Source organism: Colobus angolensis, unplaced genomic scaffold, assembly GCF_000951035.1.
Source record: "Colobus angolensis palliatus isolate OR3802 unplaced genomic scaffold, Cang.pa_1.0 Scaffold275, whole genome shotgun sequence".
Classification (NCBI taxonomy): Eukaryota; Metazoa; Chordata; class Mammalia; order Primates; family Cercopithecidae; genus Colobus; species Colobus angolensis.
This window is the reverse complement of record NW_012115988.1, coordinates 4174315-4200744: the sequence shown is the minus strand read 5'-3', so window position 1 is coordinate 4200744 and position 26430 is coordinate 4174315. Positions and strand designations below refer to the sequence as shown.

The 26430-nt window shown below is 35.8% G+C and overlaps 1 protein-coding gene across 2 annotated transcripts in view; it reads right to left on the bottom strand.

The window, feature by feature from the left end:
• The window catches only part of COG5 (component of oligomeric golgi complex 5), a 380460-nt gene that overhangs the window by 67377 nt on the left and 286653 nt on the right, over positions 1-26430 (bottom strand). For both annotated transcript variants that reach the window (XM_011948213.1, XM_011948214.1), the window contains exons 13-14: positions 19015-19176; positions 16746-16845 (exon numbers count right to left, since the gene is read on the bottom strand). In XM_011948213.1, coding sequence (XP_011803603.1) covers positions 16746-16845; positions 19015-19176 — 262 coding nt within the window. The remainder of the gene's footprint in view (positions 1-16745; positions 16846-19014; positions 19177-26430) is intronic.

Here is a 26430-nt window from a genome sequence, read left to right as displayed (position 1 = left end):
GATGACAACTTTAAGTTTCTATTAAGAAAATCTAAGAATTATTTGTGGGGAGTTATAAAGTTGATGACTCCAAAAAATTTCTATAAAGAACAAAATAATATGTTATAGATTACTTATAAACTACAAAAGGGTAAGTAAGTTACTTTCCAGATATTAAGGAAACACTTCTAGTGGTCTATTTATGCCCACTCCCATGCATATAGAAGACATCAATAATCAACTGTGGCCCTTTTATGGTCTCTCAACATTGCACTCCAGGCCGTGACTACAAATCTCTAAGACTTGACCCAGGGCATAAAATCTATTAGCAATTCCTGATCTACATCATATCAGTTTTTTAGATATACAGTTCAACGATCCTCTAGGTCAAGAGATACTAAGCAGCAATATATTCCAAGAGCCTCAAAATTGCCATGTGGCAAAACAGCACTGTGGAATTCTATAAAGTATCTAAAAGGTTTACTTGTAGAATATACTTAGAAATGGTTATACAATACAATTTCATACATTATAAACATTAAAAGGATACGATCTCCATCTCTGAAAGATTTAAGATAATATGACAAGATAAACTGCTTTGGTTATTGTTTACCTGACCAAAGGAAGGATTTGGGGAAAGATAATCTCATCAAAGTACTTTTTAATCTACTGATCTGTGACATAGACAAAAATAATTAATTTTTATTTTATTTTTTGAGACAGGGTCTCCCTCTGTCACGCAAGCTGATCATGATTCACTGCAGCTTCGACCTCCTAATCAAGTGATCCTCTCGTCTCAGCTTCCCGAGTAGCTGGGACCACAGGCATATAACACCATGGCCAGCTAATTATTTAATTTTCTGTAGAGATAGGGTCCACTTTTTGCCCTCAGTGGTCTCAAACTCTTGGGCTCAAGAAGTCATCTTTGGGATCTTCCAAAGATTACAGGTGTGAGCCACCACACTCAGTTTTAATTTTTATTCATGTTTATTTTTCAAATGCTTTCATCATAGGTTACCTGGTTCAGATTAAGGAATGTAAGAGTTATGATTAAATATCACTTAGCTTATTATAACAAGCCAATTATCCTATAAAAATGTAAAATTATATGCTTAAATATGTATGTGCTCACAATTAAATTATCAAAGATCATTCAGGCTAAATATAGTTTGTATATGCTAGGCATGGTGGCTCATGCCTGTAATCCCAGCACTTTAGGAGGCCGAAGTGGGAGGACTGCTTGAGCTCAGGAGTTTGAGACCAATGTGAACAACATAGTGAGACCCTGTCTCTACAAAAAATGAAAAAATTAGCTGGGTATAGTGGTTCTTGCCTATAGTCCCAGGTTCTTAGGAGGCTGAGGCAGGAGGATTTTTTGACCCCAAGAGGTCAAGGCTGCAGTGGCTGTGACTATATCACTGCACTCCAGCCTGGGTGACAGAGAAACCTTGTCTCCAAATAATAATAATAATAATAATAATAATAATAATAATAATACACACACATGTGTGTGTGTGAGTTTGTAATACATTAGAAATTATATTTTATGTGGAATCCAGGTTTAGGTTACGTTTTTGAAAATGTATAGGAATCTGTAGGTTCACACAGCAATTTGTCACTTTCCCAGCACATCGATCTAACTGAACTTTGAAAATAAAAGAAACTAATTTTCTTGAGTGCTAAAACTATCAGAAAATATTTTCAAGAAAATATTCCCACAGTGTATGTCACACTTTCCTGGTTTCATAAATAAGATACACAGAACATGTACCTGAAGAAGGCAAATTCTACTTAGGTTAACCATTATAAATGTTCACTAGTGTTTGAGCAGTGTGTTTATGCTGTTACATCTCTTCTCTGCTTTTAGTGACTTTATCCAAGCTCAGTAGGGTATATATAGCTGCATTAAACAAACATTCATTAAACAAACATAGATTACTACCTCTTTTGATATTTGGTGTTTCGTATTCTTCTTTAAATTTTAGTGATTTGACGAGTCCTCCCCTTATTTCTAAGGTGTAAACTTTCTCTTTTTTGATCTTTTTTTGATATTCTTCCCTCATCTTGGTCTAATTTGCTTTGAAGTGGGAAACCAGAGGACTAACGATGTTAAAGCCGGGAGACTTTCCTATGAGTTATGTGTGTGTGTTTTAGTATATGGACACTGTAATATCAATTCTAGTAGTTCAGAGAATGAGTTCATGGCCTTCTTGGTTCTTAGTTATACCTTTGACTGTTAAATTTATCAAATATTTGACAATTTAAAAAAGAGGTTTTTTACTAGCTATTTACAAAATAAAGACAGGTATAATTGAACCATAGAACAGATTCAATGGTAAAGCTGTATCTTAACATCAGACTAAATCTTCACACAAAATCTGTTATTAAAGAGATGATGGCTTGAGATGGGATCCAGTTTGAACAGTTAATATATAACCAAAAAGTGAGAAACAAAATCATGTCTTGTTTATTCATGAGAGACGAACATGAACAACACACAGGAATAAAATACAGCTTTGTAATTCAAAGCTCTGTTGCTCAAACACCACCAATTCCCACTACACAAAGCCCCTTTCTCAACCTAACTTTCTCATTAACCTTCTCTAGATTTCCCATGTTCCTGTCAAAATCTCCACCTGGCAATACAGGGGGTAAGAAATGCAAACACAATTTACTAAGAATGAATTATTTAATCAAATCTATTATCCTCCCTAAGAGCTTTTATTTTTCTTGAAAGGGTCTTAAGCTTTTGAACAGCAGATAGAATTTCTACCTACTCATGACCTAAACACTGGCCTCGTTAATTAAATTTGGAGTTATAAATCTGCATATTTCTAATTATTTGAAAAAGAAAGAACTGTTCACTTTCAGGTATGCTGAGCTTTTCCCACTTTCCAATAATGAATACTGTAAGTAATTTATTAACAACTTAAAAAATCCTTCATATCTACATGAAATGTAGAGAATAAGGCCTCTTTGATTTACAGTAATTTGATTATAGTACAAACTAAACTTCAAACTACAGAATTTCAAAAAAGAATGACAGTTTATTACTCTGAGGGATACAGAATAACTAAAATCCTAGCTTCCTAGTATTAAGGCCTAATTAATCAATACAATTTAAAAAAAATAATTGGGGTAAGGGCCAGACATGGTGGCTTACACCTGTAATCCCAGCACTTTGGGAGCTTGAGGTGGGAGGATCGCTTGAGGCCAGCCTGCACAACATAGTGAGATCCCCACCTCTATTTTAAAAAAATAATTTTAAAAATGTAATTAAACCTATAATCTTACATGCATTATTACTTTTCGTAGTAAGAAATTCTTTTTTGTTGTTTTTTTTGAGATGGAGTTTCACTCTTGTTGCCCAGGCTGAAGTGTAATGGCACGATCTCGGCTCACTGCAACCTCTGCCTCCTGGGTTCAAGCGATTCTCTTGCCTCAGTCTCCTTAGTAGTTGAGATTACAGGCATGCACCATCATGCCTGGCTAATTTTGTATTTTTAGTACAGATGGTGTTTCTCCATGTTGGTCAGGCTGGTCTCGAACTCCTGAACTGAGGTGATCCACCCACCTCAGTCTCCCAAAGTGCAGGGATTACAGGCGTGAGTCACTGCGCCTGGCCTGAGAAATTCTTTATGTATAGTCCAAAAATAACCTTCAGTTCAACTAAAGTCCTAATAATAAAAAAGTGTATTACTGAACTCCAAGTTAATTAGGTTCTTTCTGTATATTGGTTTTAATATTAATGTTTACAATGTAAAACCAGGAAAAAAGGTTCCTTACCTGACTGAAAGCAGGAATTCATTTTGCAAAACATGGCACTTGTCATTCTATGATTGTGTTTGCCATAAATGGCTATAACTGCTTGAGAAAGCATCTCAACAGAAGTAGTTTTAAGGGCTATAATTCCAATATGGCTTGACTGACCCTCTTCCCCACTACAATCTCTCATTTTGATAGTGGATTTCTCCATTTCTCTCTATAATTCTATCCACTTGTGCTTTATTAGTCTGAGGCCGTGTTGTAACGTATATCATAATTCTTTGCCTTCCTAGTAAATTGTTCCTTTTCTCAATATGTGACCTTCACAATCCCTAATAATGCTTTCTGACTTAAAGTCTATTCTGTCTGATGTTAATATCGTTGTCAGCATTCTTCTGATTAGTATTTGCCCAAAATATTTTTTCTCCATTCCTTTACTTTCATCCTTTATCTGTCCTTATATTTTAGGTATGTCACACGAAGCTGAATTCAGCCATTGATTCTATGCAAATTGAAAAATGTCAGTGGCCAGTTTAGTATATTTATATTTATTGTGATCAGTGATGTATTTGTTGGAATTATTTTACTACCTTATTATAAACTTTCTCTTACTTGTCATGATTCAATTTTTGCCTCTTTTGTTTCTGTATATTTTTCAGCCTTTTACTCAACTGAAAATTTCCTTTTTTACCCTTTTCCATTAACTTAATTCTAAGTTACATATTCTATTTCTATTCTTTCAGTAGTCATAATTAAATTAACATTATATTCAATTTAAGCCAGGCGCGGTGGCTCATGCCTGTAATCCCAGCACTTTGGGAGGCCAAGGCGGGGGGATCATGAGGTCACAAGAATGAGACCATCCCGGTTAACTTGGTGATACCCCGTCTCTACTAAATATACAAAAAGTTATCTGGGCGTGGTGGCAGGTGCCTGTAGTCCCAGATACTTGGGAGGCTGAGGCAGGAGAATGGCGTGAACTCAGGAGGCGGAGCTTGCAGTGAGCCAAGATTGCGCCACTGTATTCCAGCTTGGGTGACAGCAAGACTCCATCTCAAAAAAAAAAAAAAAAAGTAAACTACATTCAACTTAAGTGAATATATCTATGGCTTTACAATCCTGAACAATGACATGCATTTTAAAATGCTTTAATATCCATCACTGTTTCCTCATTTTATACCTTAATGTGGACTTGTATTTTAGTTCCATCTTACTTCTATGTTCCATATTAGTCACTATTCTTCTTTCATGCAATTAAAGATTAGATTTACCTACATGTTTATCAATGTTTTGTGCTTATTATTACTTCCTGAATTCTAACCCTTCCTTTTTGCATTAGATTTCCTTCTTCTGCATTCAACCATTAAATAGCTTCCCTCTCATTCTGAGTGAAGGCCAAAGCCCTTACTATAGCCTGTTAGAGCTGGCAGGATCTAGGGTTAAGGTTACATAGTTTCAAGGATGTCAGACTGGGTCACAAGGAATTCTGGAAAAGCAAGAGCATTTAATCAGTTTTAAGTCTGTCAATATTCAAGAGTCCAGGCTTACAAAAAAGAGGATCTGGGGTTGAAGGTATCATTTTATGGTGGTATAACCAAAGTCCAGAACACAAGAACACACATTGCTTCAATAATTGCCAGGCTGCCACTGCCTTTTTAGGCATTTGGACTTGCCTCTTCAGTTCCATTCATTGTGATCAGTCCCTCTGAATACTAATCAAATTATTCCTTCTTGTAAAATCTTACATATGGTAAAAATTGAAACAGAACTGAAAGCCACGAACTTTTTCAAAAAGTTCTCTCTCGGGTTCTTAGCAAAGATAGTACTCACATATGCTTTTTTTTTTTTCTTTTTTTTTTTTTTGAGATGGGACCTCCCTCTATTACTCTGGCTGGAGTGCAGTGGCCATGATCTTGGTTCACTACAGCCTCCGCCTTCTGGGCTCGAGTGATCCTCCTGCCTCAGCTTCCCAAGTATCTGGGACATCAGATATGTGCCACCACATCCCGCTAATTTTGGTATCTTCAGTAGAGATGAGGTTTCGCATATCCCCTAAGCTCGTCTTGAACTCCATGGCTCAAGCGATCCACCTGCCTTGGCCTCTCACAGTGCTGGGATTACAGGCATAAGCCATGTCGCCCAGCCTCACATATGTTTTGAATTACCAAAAGTGAACATAAAAAATCTAGATCCAAGAAAAGAAAGATGTTACACACACACACACACATACATACACACACACACCTCTTTACTCATTTTCTCCAAACTTCCAAAATATGTACTACATTTAGTTTTGGTAATGTTATTTTAGGCAGTTGATGTTTAAACTGGAGAAAAGTGGCTGTTTGGTAAAATTAATTGTTTAGTGTGAATTTTAATATACTGTGACTGTATATATATGGGACTGTTTCTCTTTCAATGTTCCATTTTTCTATACCTGTGATAATACTTTATACTTCATTATCTTAACTAGAACTTTTTTTTTTTTTTTTTTTTTTTGTAGAGATGAGATCTCACTCAATTGCCCAGGCTGGTCTCAAACTCCCGATCTCAAGTAATTCTCCCTCCTCAGCCTCCCAAAGTGCTGGGATTTACAGGCGTGAGATACCACACCTGGCCTTTACTATAACTTTATGAGTCTTCTTATCTAGTAGAGCAAATCGCTCTGCATTGTTCCTCTTCTTAAAAAAGTGTCTTGATTGCCAAGTGTGGTAACTCATGCCTGAAATCTCAACTACTGGGGAGGCTGAGGCAGAGGATCCCTTAAGCCCAGGAGTTCCAGGCTACAGTGAGCAAGGATCATGACATTGCATCTAGCCTGGGTAACCGAGCAAGACTCCATCTCTTAAAACAAGTGTCTTGGTTATTCTTGACATTTCTGTATTTCTGTAAAAATTTAACAATCAACCGATCAACTTTTTTTAAAGTTAGAATTTTTATTGGAATTACATCAAATCTATAGATCAATTTCAGAAGAATCAACCTCCATATAATACTGAGTCATCTAATGCATGAATAGCATATATACCATCATTTAAAAAATTATTCTTCAGTTTCTCTCAATATAACTTATAGCTTTCAGTGTAAAGTCTTGCCCATATTTTGTCAAATTATTCCTAGAATTTGAAAATATCAAATTCTGGAATTTGCTATTTTCTGCTGCCACTGTAAATAGCCTTTTATAAAGTGAATTCTATTTTCTGTTTGTAGCTGGTAGATAGAAATAGCTGGTTTTCAGTGATACCTTGTATACAATGATTTTACTAAAATCGTAATTCTAGAATATGCTTTTGGCTTTAATCATGTTCTCTATTTTTTTTTTGTTTTGTTTTTAACTTGATTGTTTTCTGCTCTCATCTTTATTATTTCCTTCTTACTATGTGTCGTGGTTTAATTTGCTCTTTTTTTTCTCTCTTTTTAGTTTGTTAAGGTAGAACATTAGATCCTTGATTGAGATCTTTTTTCCTCCCCAATAAAAGTATTTAACGATTTGAACTTTGCTGAGTTAGCTGCATCCTACAAATGCTAATACATTTGTTCTATTTGCATTTTTATTTAGCTCAAAATATTTTTTTTAAAATATCCCTCTTTGGCCTATAGATCATTTAAATGTTTGCTGTTTAACTTTCAAATACCTGGGGGATTTTCCAGATAACTTTCAGTTACTTGAGGAAGAAGAATCACAGGCCTCTTTAAAAGCTGTTAGAGCATTTTCCCAGGAAAATTCTGTGAAAGGAAAATAAATCTTGGGGCCCCTAAAATCACTAAGCTAAAGGGAAGAGTCAAGCTGGGAACTGCTTATGACAAACCTGCCTCCCATTCTATGCAGAGTCACCCCTCTGCTCACTGAGATAAATGTATATCTGATTGCCTCCTTTGGAGAGGCTATTCAGAAACTCAAAAGAATGCAACCATTTATTTCTTATCTACCTAGGATCTGGAAGCTCCCTCCCTACTTCGAATTGTCCCGCCTTTCTGGACAGAACCGATGTTCATCTTACCTATGTTGATTGATGTCTCATGACTCTCTAAAATGTACAAAATCAAACTGTGTTCTGACCACCTTGGGCACATGTCGTCAGGACCTCCAGAGGCTGTGTCTCTGCAAGTCCTCAACCTTGGCAAAATAAACTTTCTAAATTAACTGAGAACTGTCTCAGATATATGGGGTTCACAATTTCAAAAATATTTTGAAAAATACTTCTGTTTTCATAAAACTTGCAAATGGAACTAAGTTTTATAAGTTTTATAATTTCCTAGGATCCAAAGATCCCCTAAACCCATTGCCATTGCTAGATTATCAATTCCTGCCCTAAGATATTGAATATGCTAAAAAGATTTTCTAAGAAAGAAAGAGACAGAGGATTTTTCTTAATTCCCATTACAGAGAGAATCTTTCCATGTCATCATTTTTGCTTTTAGATATGTCTCAGAAAATACTCTAAACTGGCACAACCCAATACTAGTGAGTTGAGTAAAAGCTGCTCAAAAGTGTGCTACATGTCTGATATAGCAAAGGATAATCAAAGACAATCCATAGCTTCTAAGAATCAAACAAGCTTGCTTATATTCAAATGCGGAGTTTTAGTTTGCATCCTAATTTTAAAAAGGAAGTCTTCCTCATTCTGGGTTTGTGCCTAATACATGTGTTGGGAGAGGGGTAGTTATAGTTGCCCCATTAATCATGCCTCCCTCCATATCATTACTGCAGGTCTCCAATTCAGAACCCTATCTAATGCTGGTAGCTGGTGTCACACTGGGACACTGCAGATGTAGTTCCTAAGCATGTTTTGGCCTTAGTTCCATTTGCAAGGCAATCTTGCTGTTTGTCGCACTAGGTTGATGCCTATAGTGGCCCTGGGCAGTAAACGCAGGTTTTCTTTAAATCTTATTATGAGTACAGCTATATCTTTAATGTGATATGCATTTGTATGTGGGTGTATGCTAGGCAGGAGGGTGCTCTGAGTAAATCACAGCCTAATTTTGACTAAATGTTTACAATTTTATCTCCCAGAAATACACTTTCAAATAGCATAATTTCTAAGCATACATGAAGGCATTAAATTATAGTCGATACCTTGGAAAAGGGTAGGATTAAAAGCTCTACTTGATCACTAATATGCTTCAACAGATATAAAAGCTCTATAGTGTTAGGACTCCCAATCACAGTAAAAAAATTGACTATATAATTGACCAATTCTCTCAATGAGAACATCTGGAAAAACTAAATAACATATTTCAAAAATCTTCTTGATGGCACAGAAGTGATAACATGGCAGTAAAAAATGATGGTGCAAGATTCAATTACTCAATTTCTTTTCAAACTTTTTTTTTTTTTTTTTTTTTTTTTTTTTTTTTTTTTTTAGTAGAGACGGGGTTTCACTGTGTTAGCCAGGATGGTCTCGATCTCCTGACCTCGTGATCCGCCCGTCTCGGCCTCCCAAAGTGCTGGGATTACAGGCTTGAGCCACTGCGCCTGGACTCAAACTTCTAATACTAATATTTTCTAGGGTGGGTGTGGAGGATTCCATTTACTCAGATACTAAAAAACTTTATATTCTGGAATGAAGAAAAAAAATTTTAATTGAGAAAGATAAAAAAATAGAAAAGGAAAAATGTTTGAATATTATATGCCTGTGGTAATGAAAAGAGGTTTAGGACAATAAAGATTAGAAAACATGATAAGAGGTCAACATACATAATTTAAAAGTCATATAGAAAAAAGGCTTATGATTTTTATAGTAATATTAACATTAACTGAAATCATTAAGTAAATTACCATAGCAATGAATTTCTCTCTTCTTTGGCAGTGAAGGTGGCGTCAAATGACATAAAAATTTAACAAAAACACACCATTCGGATTCAAGTAGGGAGCGTACATCTTTGGGAATAAAAATAAAAGCTCAGCCAGGTGTGGTGGAGTTGCCTGTGGTCCCAGCTACTTGAGAGGCAGAGGTAGGATTGCTTGAGCCGAGGAGTTTGGGGCTTTAGAGAACACTGGTTGCACCTGCGAATACTCCCTGCATAACAGTTGGGCAACATAGCGATACCCTGTCTCTAAATATTAAAAATTAAAATTAAAAAAGTTCATGAGCTCTCTTTTTTCATTGTTACATGCTCTCAATTTGGCTTTGTGATAGATGGCATAATTTGTCCCAATTCTTCACCCACTTTGTATGTACATTCTTTGCTACTTAATTTTGCACTGTGGAGGGGTTGTTTTGGTGAGTGAGACTTACGGGAATATTTTCTCTCCTGCACCCTGTCTTCATCATGAGATCAGGCCCAGGATAGCCTGCTGCAGGATTAGAGATACATATTACAGAGCAGAGTTTTAATATGGTTAAGGCCAGCCTAGAACAGCAGCCACCCAGTCTTGTGAGTAAACCCAGCCAACCTCAGTAAAGCCATCTAGCTAGCCCCCATATGACCCGAGAAGCATGAGAAAAAATGCTTACTGCGTGTCACCCATGCCAACAGTGGTTGTCAGTTACACAGCATTCTTATGACAAGAGATAACTAACACAGACTTTGACCTGCTTTAACTAACAATTTCAAATTTTTTACTTTCTCTTGAAAATATTATTTGTCATTGCTCTGTCTTCAATATGATCTACTGACTCTTAGTCCTGACAGTTCGTCTAGTATTGACTTGCCACAGACCCCGGAAAATGAAGCTCTTACAGGTCTGAGAAGCAATTCAGAAAGCTATCTTTTTTTCTTCTGCTTTTGTAGACACAGGGTCTCACTATGTTGCCCCAGCTAGTCTTGGACTACTGGGCTCAAGCAATCCTTCTGTCTCAAACTCTCAAAGTGCTAGGATTATAGGTATAGCCAGTGCGTCAGGCCAGAAAGCTATCTTGAAGAAAGGATGAAGTAATCCCAAAACAGTCCAATGTAAGAAGAGTGGTAACAAAGAGTGGAAGGCTATCTAAAGGATCAAGAGGGCCAGGCGTGGTGGCTCACTTTGGGAGGCTGAGGTGGGAGGTTGCTTGAGGCCAAGAGTTCAAGACCAAGCTGGCCAACACAGGGAGACCCCCTTCTCTTAAAAAAAAAAGGATCAAGAGGCTAGCCAGGTTACCTAAAGGGATTGGTGTGTTGTGTTTATATTACAGTGAAAGTGCATTTGGTCAAAAAGACACTACTGATTTGTTTCACTTGTTTGCACATAATATAAAAACTCTTCCAAGTGATTTCATATTTCCTTTGATCTTTTTTTTTGTATTAACAACATAAGCTATTACCATATAATAATATATGGGGTGACAGTCCATGTAGATGACATTAAAATCTCCATTAAATAATACTTTTATTTATTTATTTATTTATTTTGAGATGGAGTCACAGTCTGTTGCCCAGGCTTGACTGCAGTGGTGCAAGCTAAGCTCACTGCAACCTCCGCCTCCTGGGTTCATGTGATTCTCCTGGCGCGCTACCACACCTGGCTAATTTTTGTATTTTTAGTAGAGATGAGGTTTCACCATTTTGGTCAGGCTGGTCTTGAACTTCTGACCTCAGGTGATCCGCCCACCTCAGTCTCCCAAAGTGCTGGGATTATAGGCATGAGCCACCAGGCCTGGCCAATACTTTTAAAACTAAAAACAAACAAGCAAAAAAAAAAAAAAAATTGAACTCATATTTGAGCTCATGTCTGTATATCATTTAAATATCACACATGTATGCTTTTTTCCATCATAGGAATGTCAAGTCTCCAACTTATGAAATTATATGAAGAATAAATTGCATATTTACAAAGTCTTAAAATAAAACCTTAGTGTCTAGAACTAATGACCTCATACACAGCTACTGATCTGCATTGAAGTTGAGACCTCCCCTTAAATGTCATTCCTATTACTGTTTCAAATGGTCTGCAACCTAATTAAATGCCAATCTCCTTTCTCACAGTTCATAACATTTGCCATTTACACTAAGATTCTAGATGCCATTCCCTGGAACCATCAAATAATGGTTAGTGTGGGAAAATGCCCTTCAGTTTTTAAAAGGAATACTTATTAATATATTTGCCTCCAAAATTGATATCAAAAAAGTTTACAAGCCTATACATTTTAAAGGTGCCACTAAAATATATACTAATATTTTAGTTTCCTTTTAGCACACAGAGGACAAGGAAAATACTAATTAAAACTTTCCATTGTGGCTAGGTACATTGGCTCACACCTGTAATCCCAGTACTTCAGAAGGCCAAGGCTATGGATCATTTGAACCCAGGAGTTCGAGACCGGCCTGAGCAATGTGGTGAGACCCCCATCTCTACAAAAAATAAGAAAATTAGCTAGGCATGGTGGCATGCCCAGAGGCTGAAGCGGGAGGATACCTTGAGCCTGGGAGGTGGAGGTTGCAATGAGCCATGATCATGCCACTGTACTTCAGCCTGGGCGACAGAGTGAGACCATCTCAAAAGCAAACAAAAACCCCCAAACTTGCCACTGTAAGGTCTAGTGACCTTTTCTTCTAAAGGTCACATTTCAGACTATACAAACAAATCCAATATCTCACCATTAAATAATTTGTTCAGTTCAGTCATAAAATATTATAATATTACACCTATAGGTATGTGTGCATTTGAAACACAAAATTCTACTTAGTTAATTATAAACTCACAATTGCTGTCAAGACAAACAAGAATTTTTAAATGAAAATCTAAAAAACCTTGATCTCACTTTTACAAAAGAGCATCTAGAAAGCTGATATTCACATGACCCATACTAAGTTGAATATATATTGGAGGAACTAAATCCTATTGCTTAGAACTCAGATGTGAAGCCTCAATGCTAAATCCCTACTATTTCAAAATTCAACTACAAAATCATCTAACTGTACATTAAGAGCACAGAAATAAACTATTCTACACATAAATAAAATATATTATGCATATATTAACATCTTGATATATTGTAAAATGAATGAACAATTCACAAAACAATATGTATAACACAATGTAACTTTTCTTAAATAAAAAATATGTTATGTTTATATATAAGCTACAGATCAGAAATAAGAAAACATTAAAGGTTGGTGCAGAGGTGAACATGGGAGAGAATACAGTCATGGGTTCTTAGTTTCTGTTTCTGGTTGGGCCAGTAAAGTCCCTTACTCATACTTTTCCACTTAGCACTAGAGACAGAAACTAAAAATCATGGCTTCAGGCTGCTAAAAGCCTAAAAAAACACAAGAGAACAACAACAGTAAAAAATAAGGCGAGTTGAACAAGCTTGTTTTACAGTCTGGTCTGGATTTGAATGCTAGTGCCAACACCTGCTCCCAGGCATTCTAATTTTAGTAGTCGATATTACTCATGCTATTAACTGTTCTCAGCTTCAATTTCTACATTTTGTAGTGGTGGACAGTAATACTTTCATTTAATGGGACTGTTGTGAAATAAATGAAATAATATATATAAATGGCTTGGCACAATTCCTGATTCACTATAAAGGTTAATGACGGTAGTTATTTTTGTGGCTCAACCTCACTTTTAAAATAAATTCTCTGGTACCGCTTTGGATTCAGAAGGACCGAATGATTTCTCCTTACAGAGATATAGGTTTGTATAACACATACCTTTGGTGATTAGTAAGAGAGAAGCCTTAGGGGAAAAAAAAGGTAATCATAAAAATAATTTCAGATGTATTAAGTATATAATGCACTCTACATATAATTTAATGTTGCAATCTACTATATCCCAGAATATTACAAATCAGCTTGAAAAAACCTTTTATAAGTCTTTCTCCTGATATGAATTAAAGCTATAATTAAGTATACTAAAACGTTTCAGTAGCCAAGAAACTTCTATAACTAATCTTTAGGGAAATAAATTTCAGATTCTGAAAAGCTGCTCAATGTACATTTCAGGCTGTATTTTCAAGTCACTCTTTCTGAAAGCATGCTTAAAATTCTAGCTTTCCTTTATCTCACTGCTTGAACATTCCATTAATTATCTGATTTCCCTCCCTCCCTCCTTCCCTCCCTTCCTTCCTCCCTCTCTTCCTTCTTTTCTTTTGTTTTCTTTCTTTATTTTTTTTAACTATACTTTAAGTTCTGAGATACATGTGCAGAATGTGCAGGTTTGTTACACACGTATACACGTGCCATGGTGGTTTGCTGCACCCATCAATGCATCATCTACATTAGGTATTTCTCCTAATGCTATCCCTCCCCTAGACTCCCACCCACTGACAGGCCCTGGTGTGTGATGTTCCCCTCTCTGTGTCCATGTGTTCTCATTGGTCAACTCCCACTTATGGGTGAGAATATGCAGTGTTTGGTTTTCCGTTCCTGTGTTAGTCTGCTGAGAATGATGGTTTCCAGCTTCATCCACGTTCCTGCAAAGGACATAAACTCATCCTTTTTAATGGCTGGAGAAATAACGTCACACATCTACAACCATCTGATCTTACACAAACCTGACAAAAACAAGCAATGAGGAAAGGATTCCCTATTTAATAAATGTGAAACTAGACCCCTTCCTTATCCCAAAACAAAAATTAACTCAAGATGGATTAAAGACTTAAACATAAGACCTAAAACCATAAAAACTCTAGAAAACCTAGGCAATACCATTCAGGACATAGACATGGGCAAAGACTTCATGACTAAAACACCAAAAGCAATGGCAACAAAAGTGAAAATTGACAAATGGGATCTAATTAAACTAAAGAGAGTCTGTACAGCAAAAGAAACTATTATCAGAGTGAACAGGTAACAGAATGGGACAAAATTTTTGCAATCTATCCATCTGACAAAGGGCTAACATCCAGAATCTGCAAAGAACTCAAATTTACAAAACAAACAAACAACCCCATCAAAAAGTCGGCGAAGGATCTGAAGAGACACTTCTCAAAAGAAGACATATATGCAGCCAACGAACATATGAAAAAAAGCTCATCATCACTGGTCATTAGAGAAACGCAAATCAAAACCACAATGAGATACCATCTCATGCCAGTCAGAATGGCGATCATTAAAAAGTCAGGAAACAACAGATTCTGTCACTTCTTAATCTTGTGGATTGGAAGCTTAAATTTTTCATCTTTGAAAAGAATCTCCCACTCATTGATTTAGTTTTTGTACCAAATCTCAAGTCAACATTTCCATTTATAGGCAGAGTAGTTATCCAGTTCAAAAATCTGTTTCAAGTCTTTCTTCCACTAAAGACTATTTGGCTATTTTCCTCTAAATGTTTTCAGTCAAATTATTCTAAAAGAATAGGAATATTTGTAAAGATTAAAGAACAGGTATAATTTTAAAACACAGAGGAGTAGAAGAGTGTTATTAAATGCCAAGAAATGAACAATCACAGAAAGTTGTTACTTAAGACATTAGTCAATAATGTATTTTAAAAACTAGGGCATATGCTTTTTATAATCTTATTTAATGCTTAAGTTTCCCTTATAGACTAAAATGAAAGTTGAAAAATAAAAGTATCTTTCATAAAAAAGAAATAATCCAATTAAAAACCAAAAAATGTCAATGATTTTCTGTTAGCCTTCAACACTGCAGGTACGTTAGGTAGGCTTAAGTAATTTGCAGCCACCAACAATTTGATCAACAGTATCAACTCAGTCAAACATTTGTAGATATATTTTGATTTCATCTAATCAAAATAACATTACTATGTTAACTGAAGTACATATTACCATTACCACTGTCCCTCCGTACTCTCAATGCAAGGTACTTTCTATATATGCTGGATCTTTCTTATGGTGTTAACTTCAGGTCTTGGCATTGTCAGTAATTACACTAAACTCCAGTAGATATAATATTACTGAATTTTATTTATAGCAATAACCATGCTTTTGAAGCAATGAACATTATAATAAAGCATCTTTAAACAAAGATTGAGAGAAAAATTAGTAATCTAAATTCATAGTAATTTCCTACAAAGAGCTTCTATATCTCTGTATGGTTAGTTTTCAATAAAGTTCCTAAAAAGATGCTTCTAAGATGATTTTGTCAAGACTACAAGATCAACTGAATGGAAAATAGTACCATATTTGCAAACAAAATCTGGCCATCCATGGGAACTAAAAGTAGGATGCCTCGTAACAAGACTGTTACCTCCAAGGATCATTTTATGTAAGTCCTTCAGTATGTCACCAACTTACCCTAAAAATTATCACAGAACAAACTGAAACAACTTGGATATAGGTAAAAGTAGATTATTTTGTTTATTATGATATTTCAATTGGGAACAGTTAGAGAGGATAAACTGAAAATGTAGTTGGCTAACACTCTAAAGATAGTAGAGACAATCAGATTTTGATACACTGTCTAAAATTAGTATATCAATAACGGTAAAAAAAATTGAAGTCTTATTTTGTTTGAATTTCAATTAGCATACATATATACTGGTGAAATATGTATACTTAACTTTAAAACATTAATGTATAGAATTAAGATTATGATTCAGTTATGTACTTATTATTTTAAATGCATGCATATAGCTATTTCAAATAGAATAATTTTAGGGTTAAACTCCCAGGCTCTAAGGTTGGAATCTTTAAAAACTAAATAAACATTTTTCTACTAAAATTTTACATACTTTACTTCCTACAACAGTTTTCTAACAGTTCAAGTCAATTTCACACTAGGTGACCATGCATGAATGATACATGGAATTAGTTGTCACACAAAAGGAAAAATTTGATTGATCATACATAATTATAATTTATGTAAATTATGTAACATATTTAAATATTTAAAAATACATAATTAGCCCATTAATTGGCACATGCATTAAAAAAAGAAACCTTATAAAACTTGCCTGTCTTCTGAAAGTGTACTGACAATGTGTAGGAGCGCCATTTTTTTGTTAACAGAAATTTTTTTTCTAGTTTAAATTCATCAGGAAGTTACAAACTTTCACTACAGTAAAAATGGAAGTAAATGAATAGTCAATTCAATATTTATGCTTAGTCAAGTATTATATAGTTAGTAATTTTAAACCAAATCATTAAAGTTTACAGATAAAGGATATCACTTACAAGTTGCTCTGATTTTACACTGTATAACTGGATGGTTTTTGCCACATTTTTTGACACAGCTAATGTGAGGTTTGTATCAACAGCAGCAACATTTAGTTCACTGGAGAAAATAAAAAGTTTTAAAATATTAGCACCATCGTTCATCAACAAAGTAAAAAGCAAGATAAAAACTCAACCCAATAAGCAATGTGGTTATTCTTTTTATAGATTTCACTGATTCCAAGAACTGGTTGCATTGTTTCATTTTACCACCTAAATTCAGCATTAGGAAAATGTGCCTGGAGACAGCTTCCTTAATGATCAGTTTCTCATTAATAAAAGCATGTCATATGTGGGTTCAGTCTGTCATTGAAGGAGTAAATCGTGTACAGATTTTTGAAGTCGCACTCTTGGTAAGACTGACAAAGTGCAATTAGAGGCATTGCATATCATAGACATCTGCAAGGAAATGACAGCTCTTGAATGGAAATGATGACCTTGAAGGGACACAGGCTAAAAATATAAATTACACATGATATATACTCAGTTTCTGTAGAAATTATGCCAATTCATGCTAGTTTGAATAGAGTAGCTTTTAAAATAATACAAAAGCATAACAGGTCTATAATTACAAATTTTTGAAATTTGGATTCTTAAAGTATTTTTTTGTCATGCTTCTTTTCAACTTTAACATTGGATTAATTGGGGCATTTGATCTGACTGCCAAAAAAAAAAAATAAGTTATTTTATAAAGACCATGGAAAGAATACTAGAAACTAAAAATCATATAGAAACCCATATACAGATGGAAAGCAAGAAAAGTAATTATTGTCCCTGAAGTAGTCGAGTAAATCTTACCAGATTCTCTTTCTAAAGAAGTTGAAAGAGTTTGAAGCAATACTAGTGCATACTATGTGTAACAAAAATGCACTTTCATATAGTATTGAGACATAATTTTGTTAATGTTCACTTTTAAATTTTATTAAACACTAGCATAAGCATGATTCTTCCAGCTGTAGATTATATTTGATTACAGCATTGTCAAGTTGCATAGAGGAATGGGAGAGATTCCTCTTTAACATTTACATAAACAGGTCAAAGAGATCAAGTTACTAGGACCTACTCAGAACTTTGGAAAGTCAAGGCAATTGTGGAGAGACTTAAGACCAAGATGCTGGGCAGTATAGACAATTTGTAGGTACATCTGCAGCAAAAGATATGCTTATGTATATTATTATACATGTGGCTTTTTATTTTTATTTTTTGAGACAGGGTCTCACTCTTGTCAGCCAGACTGGAGTGCAGTGGCGTGATCTCGACTCACTGCGGCCTTCGCCTCTCGGATTCAAGCGATTCTGATGCCTCAGTCTCCTGAGTAGCTGGGGTTACAGGTGTGTGCCACCAGGCCCAGCTAATTTTTGAATTTTTACTAGAGATGGGGTTTCACCAGGATGGTCTCGAACTCCTGATCTCAGGTGATCCACCCACCTCTACCTCCCAAAGTGCTGGGATTACAGGCGTGAGCCACCATGCCTGGCCACCTGTGGCTTTTTAGTCTTACTCTTCCACACCTCAGAATCACCATCTTCTAATCTTTAAAAGAATTTAGACCTCGGTCTCATACTATTTTTTATTCCTTAAAATGTCCATGTCAAATGTACAGATCTACTATTAGACAACTTGTTGGTCATGACAGAAACTGAGATAATTTCAACTGCAAATTAGTCTGGACAACTTTTAAGTAAATGTCTAAAGCCAACAGTATATAATTACATTGTCTGCAGGCATTCAGGTGGCACCTCTGCTACGATACCTTCCCTTTTTAGAGTCCTAAAAGCTGTTACATTCACTTAAAAAGCTTAAAATAGCAAACGCAAGCTAATCAAACTTATATTCTTATTTCTGCCATGAAGCACTTTCTGGAGTTTAGGATAAACAAAATTAACTTGTATGTTTTAGTTTCTCAATTTATAAAATCATTTATTGTATTTGATTTCTTGTATAATGTAAGAAATTTACTATGGTATAAACAGCTAGGTTTACTTTGCATCCTTGGCAAGATACAGAATAATTATAATAGACAATTTTTAGACTATATTTAAGGTATTTAAATTATTTTATTAATTGGAATCTCAAGTACTTACTATGTGTGCACTCATTTACTGTAAAATTCTTAATTGTGGGCCTAATTACTTGAATAATTTGAAAATAAATTAAAAAGGTACTGCTATCATATATCACTAACAAATACGGCAGTCATCTTATGGCATGCCGCTATATAAATACATACCTTGCTATAGTTTTAATAATACCATCAAGTTCTTCGGGGGAAGGAGGATTACGACCACCTGGGGGAAAAACCAAGTTGATAGGATCGAAGAGTCGAGATAAGGATTTTGATAGATAAGCAGCCTCATAGGGTTGTAGTGAGTCTTTCAAAGCCTTTTCTGGACTGTGGAAACAAAATTTTTTAAAAACTAACTTAAAACTGTACAGAACTAAATGCTATTGTATCAGGCTGTAAGTATCTTTTTAAAAAAACCTCCCATAAAAATGTAACTCTATATTAAGAAAAAGAAAATAATTTGTTTTACAATGTACATATTTACAAATATATTTCACAATTAAACATTCAGGACTATAGTAACTTTTTGTTGTTGTTGTTGTGTTTTTTTTGAGACGGAGTCTCACTCTTGCCCCGGCTGGAGTGCAGTGGTACAATCTTGGCTCACTGCAACCTCCACCTCCTGGGTTCAAGCGATTCTCCTGCCTCAGCCTCCCAAGTAGCTGGGATTACAGCTGTCCGCCACCATGCCCGGCTAATTGTTGTATTTTTAGTAGAGACAGGGTTTTGCCATGTTTGTCAGGATGGTCTCGAACTCCTGACTCCAGTGATTCACCTGCTTCAGCCTCCCAAAGTGCTGGGATTACAGATGTGAGCAACTGTGTCGGGCGTATATTAACATTTTAATTTCTACGTAAGTCCCCACTACCAATGCACAATAATATGCACCAATACCTACTGTATTATCTGTTTCCTTAAACTAAAAGAATAACAGTAAAATCCTATTAATGCTAATGGGGGATATGCCTTTACTTGCAAATCCTACTTATAGAGTTATCAAAGCATATGGAAAAGAGACCAGCCTGCAGAGAGCTGCTCCATTAGCTTGGCCCTTTCCATCCACAGCTGCCTCCCTAATAAACCTCACTGTCTGAGAGGGAAGTGTACAGACTTAGGTTTTTACGTTTTCCATTTTTGTGTTCCATTTTTGAGTTACTTTATTTTGTGAGACAAAATAAAAAGTATCTGTGAAAGTCCTAAAATCATGTAAATACTCCCAAGTAGAGTTCTGTGCTACTTTGTTTTATAATATTCTTCACAATATCAAACTTAACCTGAGAAACATTTCTTTCCTGCTTGCACTTCCTGTATCTTTTATCTTCCTGTATCCTGAAATCATGCTGATTTTCATTTAGCAGTCAAACTATTTGATCTTACACTTTTCTTTCGACAATTACTATCAAATGTCTATAACCACTATTTTCATGTTTCCTTATTCCTATAATTAATTCAGTGTCTTCTCACATCATCCCTGTTTACAATCCTTCTACCAGCTTTTGCATTGTCTTTTTTTCTTTTATAAAGAACAAATTTCCCTTCATCTAAAAAGTTAACCTTTAAAACATCTGACCTGCTTCTTCATGTATGTGAAACTTGGCTTTCTCTTTTTCTCACCCTTCTGGTGAACTGATAAGACCCAGAGATCAGAATGCTCTTGGCTCCAACATCATAATTCCATAGTTATCTCTTAATATTTTCTCATTCAATAAGTATTTCACTCAACACATATTTACTGAGAATACTATGCACCAGGCACTTTGTAAAGTGCTAGGAAGATAGAGATTAAGAGTGCTTTAGAGTTGTGAAGAAATTGGCAGGTCAAATGCTAATTATAATAATTTCTTTAATAGATGAAGATACCAAGACCACGATGGGAGCATGAAATAACTTAGTATCTAAATCTGTCTGAAGCAATCCTCTGTTGAAGTCCGAGCCATCTATTTAAATGTCACTATTTGTACTCATGTCATCTACTGACCTCAGAAGCCTCTTACCACTTCTGCAGAAATTTTGGCACTGAATTATAAGAACACTTTCCCATTCTCCAAATCTACCGTTAACGATCTTTGGTGACTACAATGTCAAACATCTTTTCTAAAACATGTCCTATATTAAAAGTCTACATTTATAATAACCTTTATTTTGGCTTTACTAGGGGGCTTCCAAATTTGAGTCATCACTTTGAACTGCTCCACCTCTGAGATCTTCAAGCTTAAAGGAAACTTTCTACATGCCCCACCTTCTATCTCTACTTTCCCTTCCACAAATATTAAGTCACTACAGTATTTGCCAAGTATTTCCTAGGTGCAGAACTATAGTAGAGAACTTGGTTTAAAAAAAAATTCCCGGCTGGACCTGGTGGCATGGTGGCACGTGCCTGTAATCCCAGCTACTCAGGAGACTGAGACAGGAGAATTGCTTGAACCCAGGAGGAAAGGGTGTAGTGAGCCAAGACCATGCCACTGCACTCCAGCCTGGGCAACACAGCAAGGCTCTGTCAAAAAAAAAAAAAAAAAAAAAATTCCCTGTCTTCTTAAAGCTTACATAGTAACAGGAGAGATATACACAAAAATAAAAATTTAAAATAAGTTAAAGATGGAATACGATAAGTGCTAAGAGAAAAATAAAGCAAGGAAGATAGAGAATAATGTTTAAGTCTTTTTTCCTTTTTCATCCAATTTTAGATGGGATGAGGCAAAGGAAGGCTTACCGAGGGGCCCTGAAGGAAAAGAGGTAGCAAATTGTGTAGATTTTCAGGGAAATTGCTTTCTATGAGGAAAGAACAGCAAGTACAAAGGCCCTGAGGAGAGACCATACCTGAGTGTGTTGCCCAGAGGAGCAGATCAAGTAACAGGAGGGTAGTACAAGATAACATCAGAGAAAACAGATGAACTGAGTCATGCTGAGCTTTGTGTATCTATAAGGGTGGTATATTTCACTCTAAAGAACTTGTTCTTTGACCTTATTGTAATTTATGCTACATTACCCCTTCCTGCTTCCAGCCTCCATCAGTCCACCAGGTCTGTATCATCCTTTTTCCATAGCTATCATTTCAAGGTGCTCTCATTAGCACCCTGATTTTTCCAATTCACCTTCCTTTCAAAGTTCTAAGAAAATCTTACCGTGATGTTCTCTGTATCTGCTGCTAAGCTGGCCAAGTACTGCAGAGAAAAAAATGATTTCTGCTGGACATTTATACAAACCTCTTTAATATCAAGAGACCTGAAGGTCAAAGTAATAACCTAAAATTCTACTTTTGCAACTCTTCAATCTTTATAGGTAACTTTTTTCTTGGTTTTACCCTAAGGGCAAAACCACTGGCCATGACCTTTCTCAACTTGGCACTTCTCTCATTTTTCCCCTCTTACAACTTCATCTATTCTCTGTGACTTTCTTATTATTTCAATGAAAGAGGTAGCTTCATTCCTTTTTCTAAAATAAAAAATTCCCAGAATAATTTAACCTATCTCTTCTTATCCCATTATCTTTTTACCCAGATCTGATGGCTATACATTTCATGTATCATGGCATCACTCTGTACTCCATATGTATAAATATTATGTGTCATTTAAAGAAAAAATATATGTCAGCATAAAAAATATATAAAGACATATTCTAAGTAAAAAGGTTTTAATGGGAAATAACATACAAGAAGCAGGATTGCTATCTTGAACCTACACACAGAACAGGGTGGCCTCTGGTATGTTTGGAAAACAAAAGAAAGGCTGGGGTTTACTCCGGAGAGAGGAAGTTATACAAGTTGTTTTCAAAAAAAGTTTATTGGCACTGGCAGCATCTTATATAAGAGCTGGTTAGTTCTGATTGGTGTCATAAATTGCAAGGTAGGACTTGTAATTTTAGTGTTATGGTTAGGCCCTTGCAGTTTGAATTGGGCTTGTGAGATAGTGTGTCAGGCAAATGTTCTTGTACAAGTGGCTAGCTGCCCCTGTGTGACTTGTGTAGTAAGCTGCAGTTTAGAAAAATTTCTTGTGATAGTTCTTGTTATCAGGCAAATCATGTGTGACAGCTCTCCCTTCATGACCCTCCCCCAGCTCTATTTTGCCAGGATTTGACACAAGTGACTCCATGTTGAATCTGACAACTTTCATATATATAATTTACATAGCATACCACCACTTGAATTCAATCACTGAAAGTATACAATTTGATGAATTTCGTATATTCAGAGATCTGTGCAATCATCACCATAGTCAATTTTAGAACATTTTATCACCTCAAAAAGAATTCTTGTATCTTTAACAATAACACTCCACCTTCCTCACTCCATCTCCAGCCCCAATCAATCACTAACCTACTTTATGTTTCTATAGCTTTTGCTATTCTGGATTTGCATATGAATGGGATAATACACTGTGTGTGTCTGTGTATGTGTGTGTTTTACTGTCTTCTTTCACTTAGTATAATGTTTTCAAGGTTCATCCACATTGCAGGATGTACAGTACTTCATTTCTTTTTATGGGTAATATTGTATGTTTTAACTGTAATATTTCATTGTATTAATACAGCACATTTTGTTTACCCATTTGTCTGTTGACAGACATTTGGTTGTTTCCATCTTTTAGCTATCAGGAATAATGCTGCAATAAACATTTGCATACAAATGTCTATGTGAACATATGTTTTTATTTCCCTTGGGTATACATCTGGAGTGAAATTGCTGGGTCATATGGTAACTATGTTTAATAGTTTGAAGAGGCCGCACATGGTGGCTCATGCCTGTAATCCCAACACTATGGGAGGTTGAGGCAGGAGGATCCCTTGAGCCCAGGAGTTCAAGACCAGCCTGTGCAACAAAGTGAAACCACGGCGCTACAAAAAATAAAATAATTAGCCAGGCATGGTGGTATACGCCTGTAATCCCAGCTACTCAAAGGGTAAGGCGGAGGACTGCTTGAGCCTGAGAGTTAGAGGCTGCAGTGAGCTGTGATTGCATCACTGCACTCTAGCCTGGGCTACAGAGTAGGACCCAGTTTCAAGAAAAAAAAAAAAAAGTTTGAAAAACTGCCAAACCCTTTTCCAAGGCCCTGTACCACTTTAGATTTCCACCAGCAACATACGAGGACAGTAATTTCTCAACATCCTTGCCAACACTTGCTACTATTTGTCTTTTTGTTTATAGACATCCTAGGGGGTGTGATGTAGTAGCTCACTGTTGTTCTGATTTGTATTTTCCTGACCATCTTTTTCATGTGCTTATTGGTCATATATGTTTTTTGGAGATATGTCTGCTCAGATCTCTTGTCCACTTTTTAATTGGGTAATTTGTCTTTTTATTGTTGATTTGAAAGAGTTCTTTATATATTCTGAAACAAGTCAATTGTCAGATATATGAGTCAGAAATACTTTCACTCACTCCTGATGATAATCCTTTGAAGCAGCAAAGTTTTTAATTTTCAGAAAGTCCAATATATCATTTTGTCTTTTGTTGATTGTGATTTTGGTGTCATATCTAAGAATTATTTACCAAATCCTAATGCATAAAGATTTACCCATGCGTTTTCTAACATATATATATATGCAAATTTTTGCATCGATTGATTGGTTGAGATAGGGTCTCCCTATATCCAGGCTGGGTTCAAACTCCTGGGCTCAATTGATTTTCTCACCTCGGCTTCCCCAAGTGCTGGGAATTACAGGCATGAGCCACGGTGCCCAGCCTTGTTTTATATTTTTAATCTAATATTTAGATTTTTGATCTATTTTGAGTTAATTTTTGTATATGGCATGAAGGGCACCACTTCATTCTTTTGTATGTCACTATCAGCTGTCCCAGCACCATTTGTGTAAAAGATAATTCTTTCTCAATGGAAAGAATGGTCTTTACACTTTTTGAAGACAGCTCACCATAGATTTATGGGTTTCTTTCTGTACTCTCAATTTTATGTTTATCCTTGTGCCAGGCAGTACTATAGCATTGGGATTAAAATTTCTTGTGAGCCCTCCTACATTCTTCTTCTTCTTCTTCAATATTGTTTTAACTATTCTGGGTCCCTTCAAATTCCATGAATTTTAGAATCACTTGTTACTTTCTACAAAGAAGTCAGCTGAGATTCTGATAGTGATAGTTACTGTACTGAACTGATATATATCAGTTTGGGGTGCATTACCATCTTAACAAGGTCAAGTCTTGCAATTCATGAACATGAGGTGTTTTTCTACTTATTTAGATATTTCTTTGAACAATATTTTACAGTTTTCTCAGTATAAATTTGCACTCCTTTTGTTAAAGTTATTCCTAAATATTTTATCTTTGTGGTGCTGTTATACATATTACATCCATTAATGTTAATAAATCCAACAATGAATTGTTATAATTATTACTTTACTATCTGCCATCATTTCCTAGCAAATTTCAGCTTTGTTCCTACCTACCTCCTGTGTGAGGTTATTTGCAAATGTATTAGGCACATATTACATTTCTAAATGTTATAGTCTCAACAATGTTTTTATGAAAGGAAAATTAAATCTTGGGACCCCAAACTTGCTATGCCAAAGATAAAAGTTAAGCTTGGAAACTGAGTTATGCAAAAAAAACTTCCTTTCCTTTGTTCCCAAACAGCTGTAAGATGGAAGGCCACATCTCTCTCCAGGTGGCCTCCTTCACCCTGATCCTATAAATTAACAGCTTATCTTCACATACAGGAACAATGACAATATTAGAAATAATTCTACTGCCCACGAGACAAATGCGGATTTGCTGAACATGAGACAAATGCTTAACTGACTGTTCCTGTACCCACCTCTCCTTTCACATGTAACATGTGGATTCAGTGAGTGCTGATCAAAGCCTCAAAAGAGCGTGACCACTTATCTCACTACCTACCCTCCCCACTTTTTTCTTTTCCCCTTCTCCTCCTGCCCACTCTTTCCCCTTTAAATCTTGAAGTCCTCAAAACCCTCTTTGGAAAAAATCTAGGTCACAGATCCTTCAGTGATTAGAGTCTCCTTTTCCCAGGCACATCCTCAACCTGTGCAAAATATACCTCTAAATTAATAGAGACCTGTCTCAGACACTTTTTGTTTTATACATTCTATACATATTATTTTATATAATTGCTTTTTAGGTCAGTTAAGAGAAGAAGAAAATGTGTGTTTATATTTTCTTTTATAATTTCATAGTTACCTTTACTCTGTGGGGATTCAAATTATCTGGGGTCACTTGCTTCAACCTGAAGAACTTTCTTTAGTATTTTTTGTAAGTTGGAATGCTAGCAACACATTCCTTTTTTTAAATCAAGGAAAGTATTTTGCCTTCATTTTTGAAAGGACAGCTTTACTGGACACAGGATTCTTGGCTCATTTTTTTTCCTTTCAGCAATCTGAGCCCGCTACCTTTTGGCATCCTTTGTTTCTGCTGAGAAGTCAGCTGTTAATGTTACTGGGACTCCCTTATAAGTGAAGTGTAGTTGTATTTGGGAAGGGGGTGTGGGGAGTGGGTAAAGACAGGGTCTTACTATGTTGTCCAGGCTAGTCTTGAACTCCTGGCCTCAAGCGATCCTCCTGCCTTGGCCTCCTAAAGCGCTATGATTATAGGCATGAACCACTGCACCCAGCTGATGT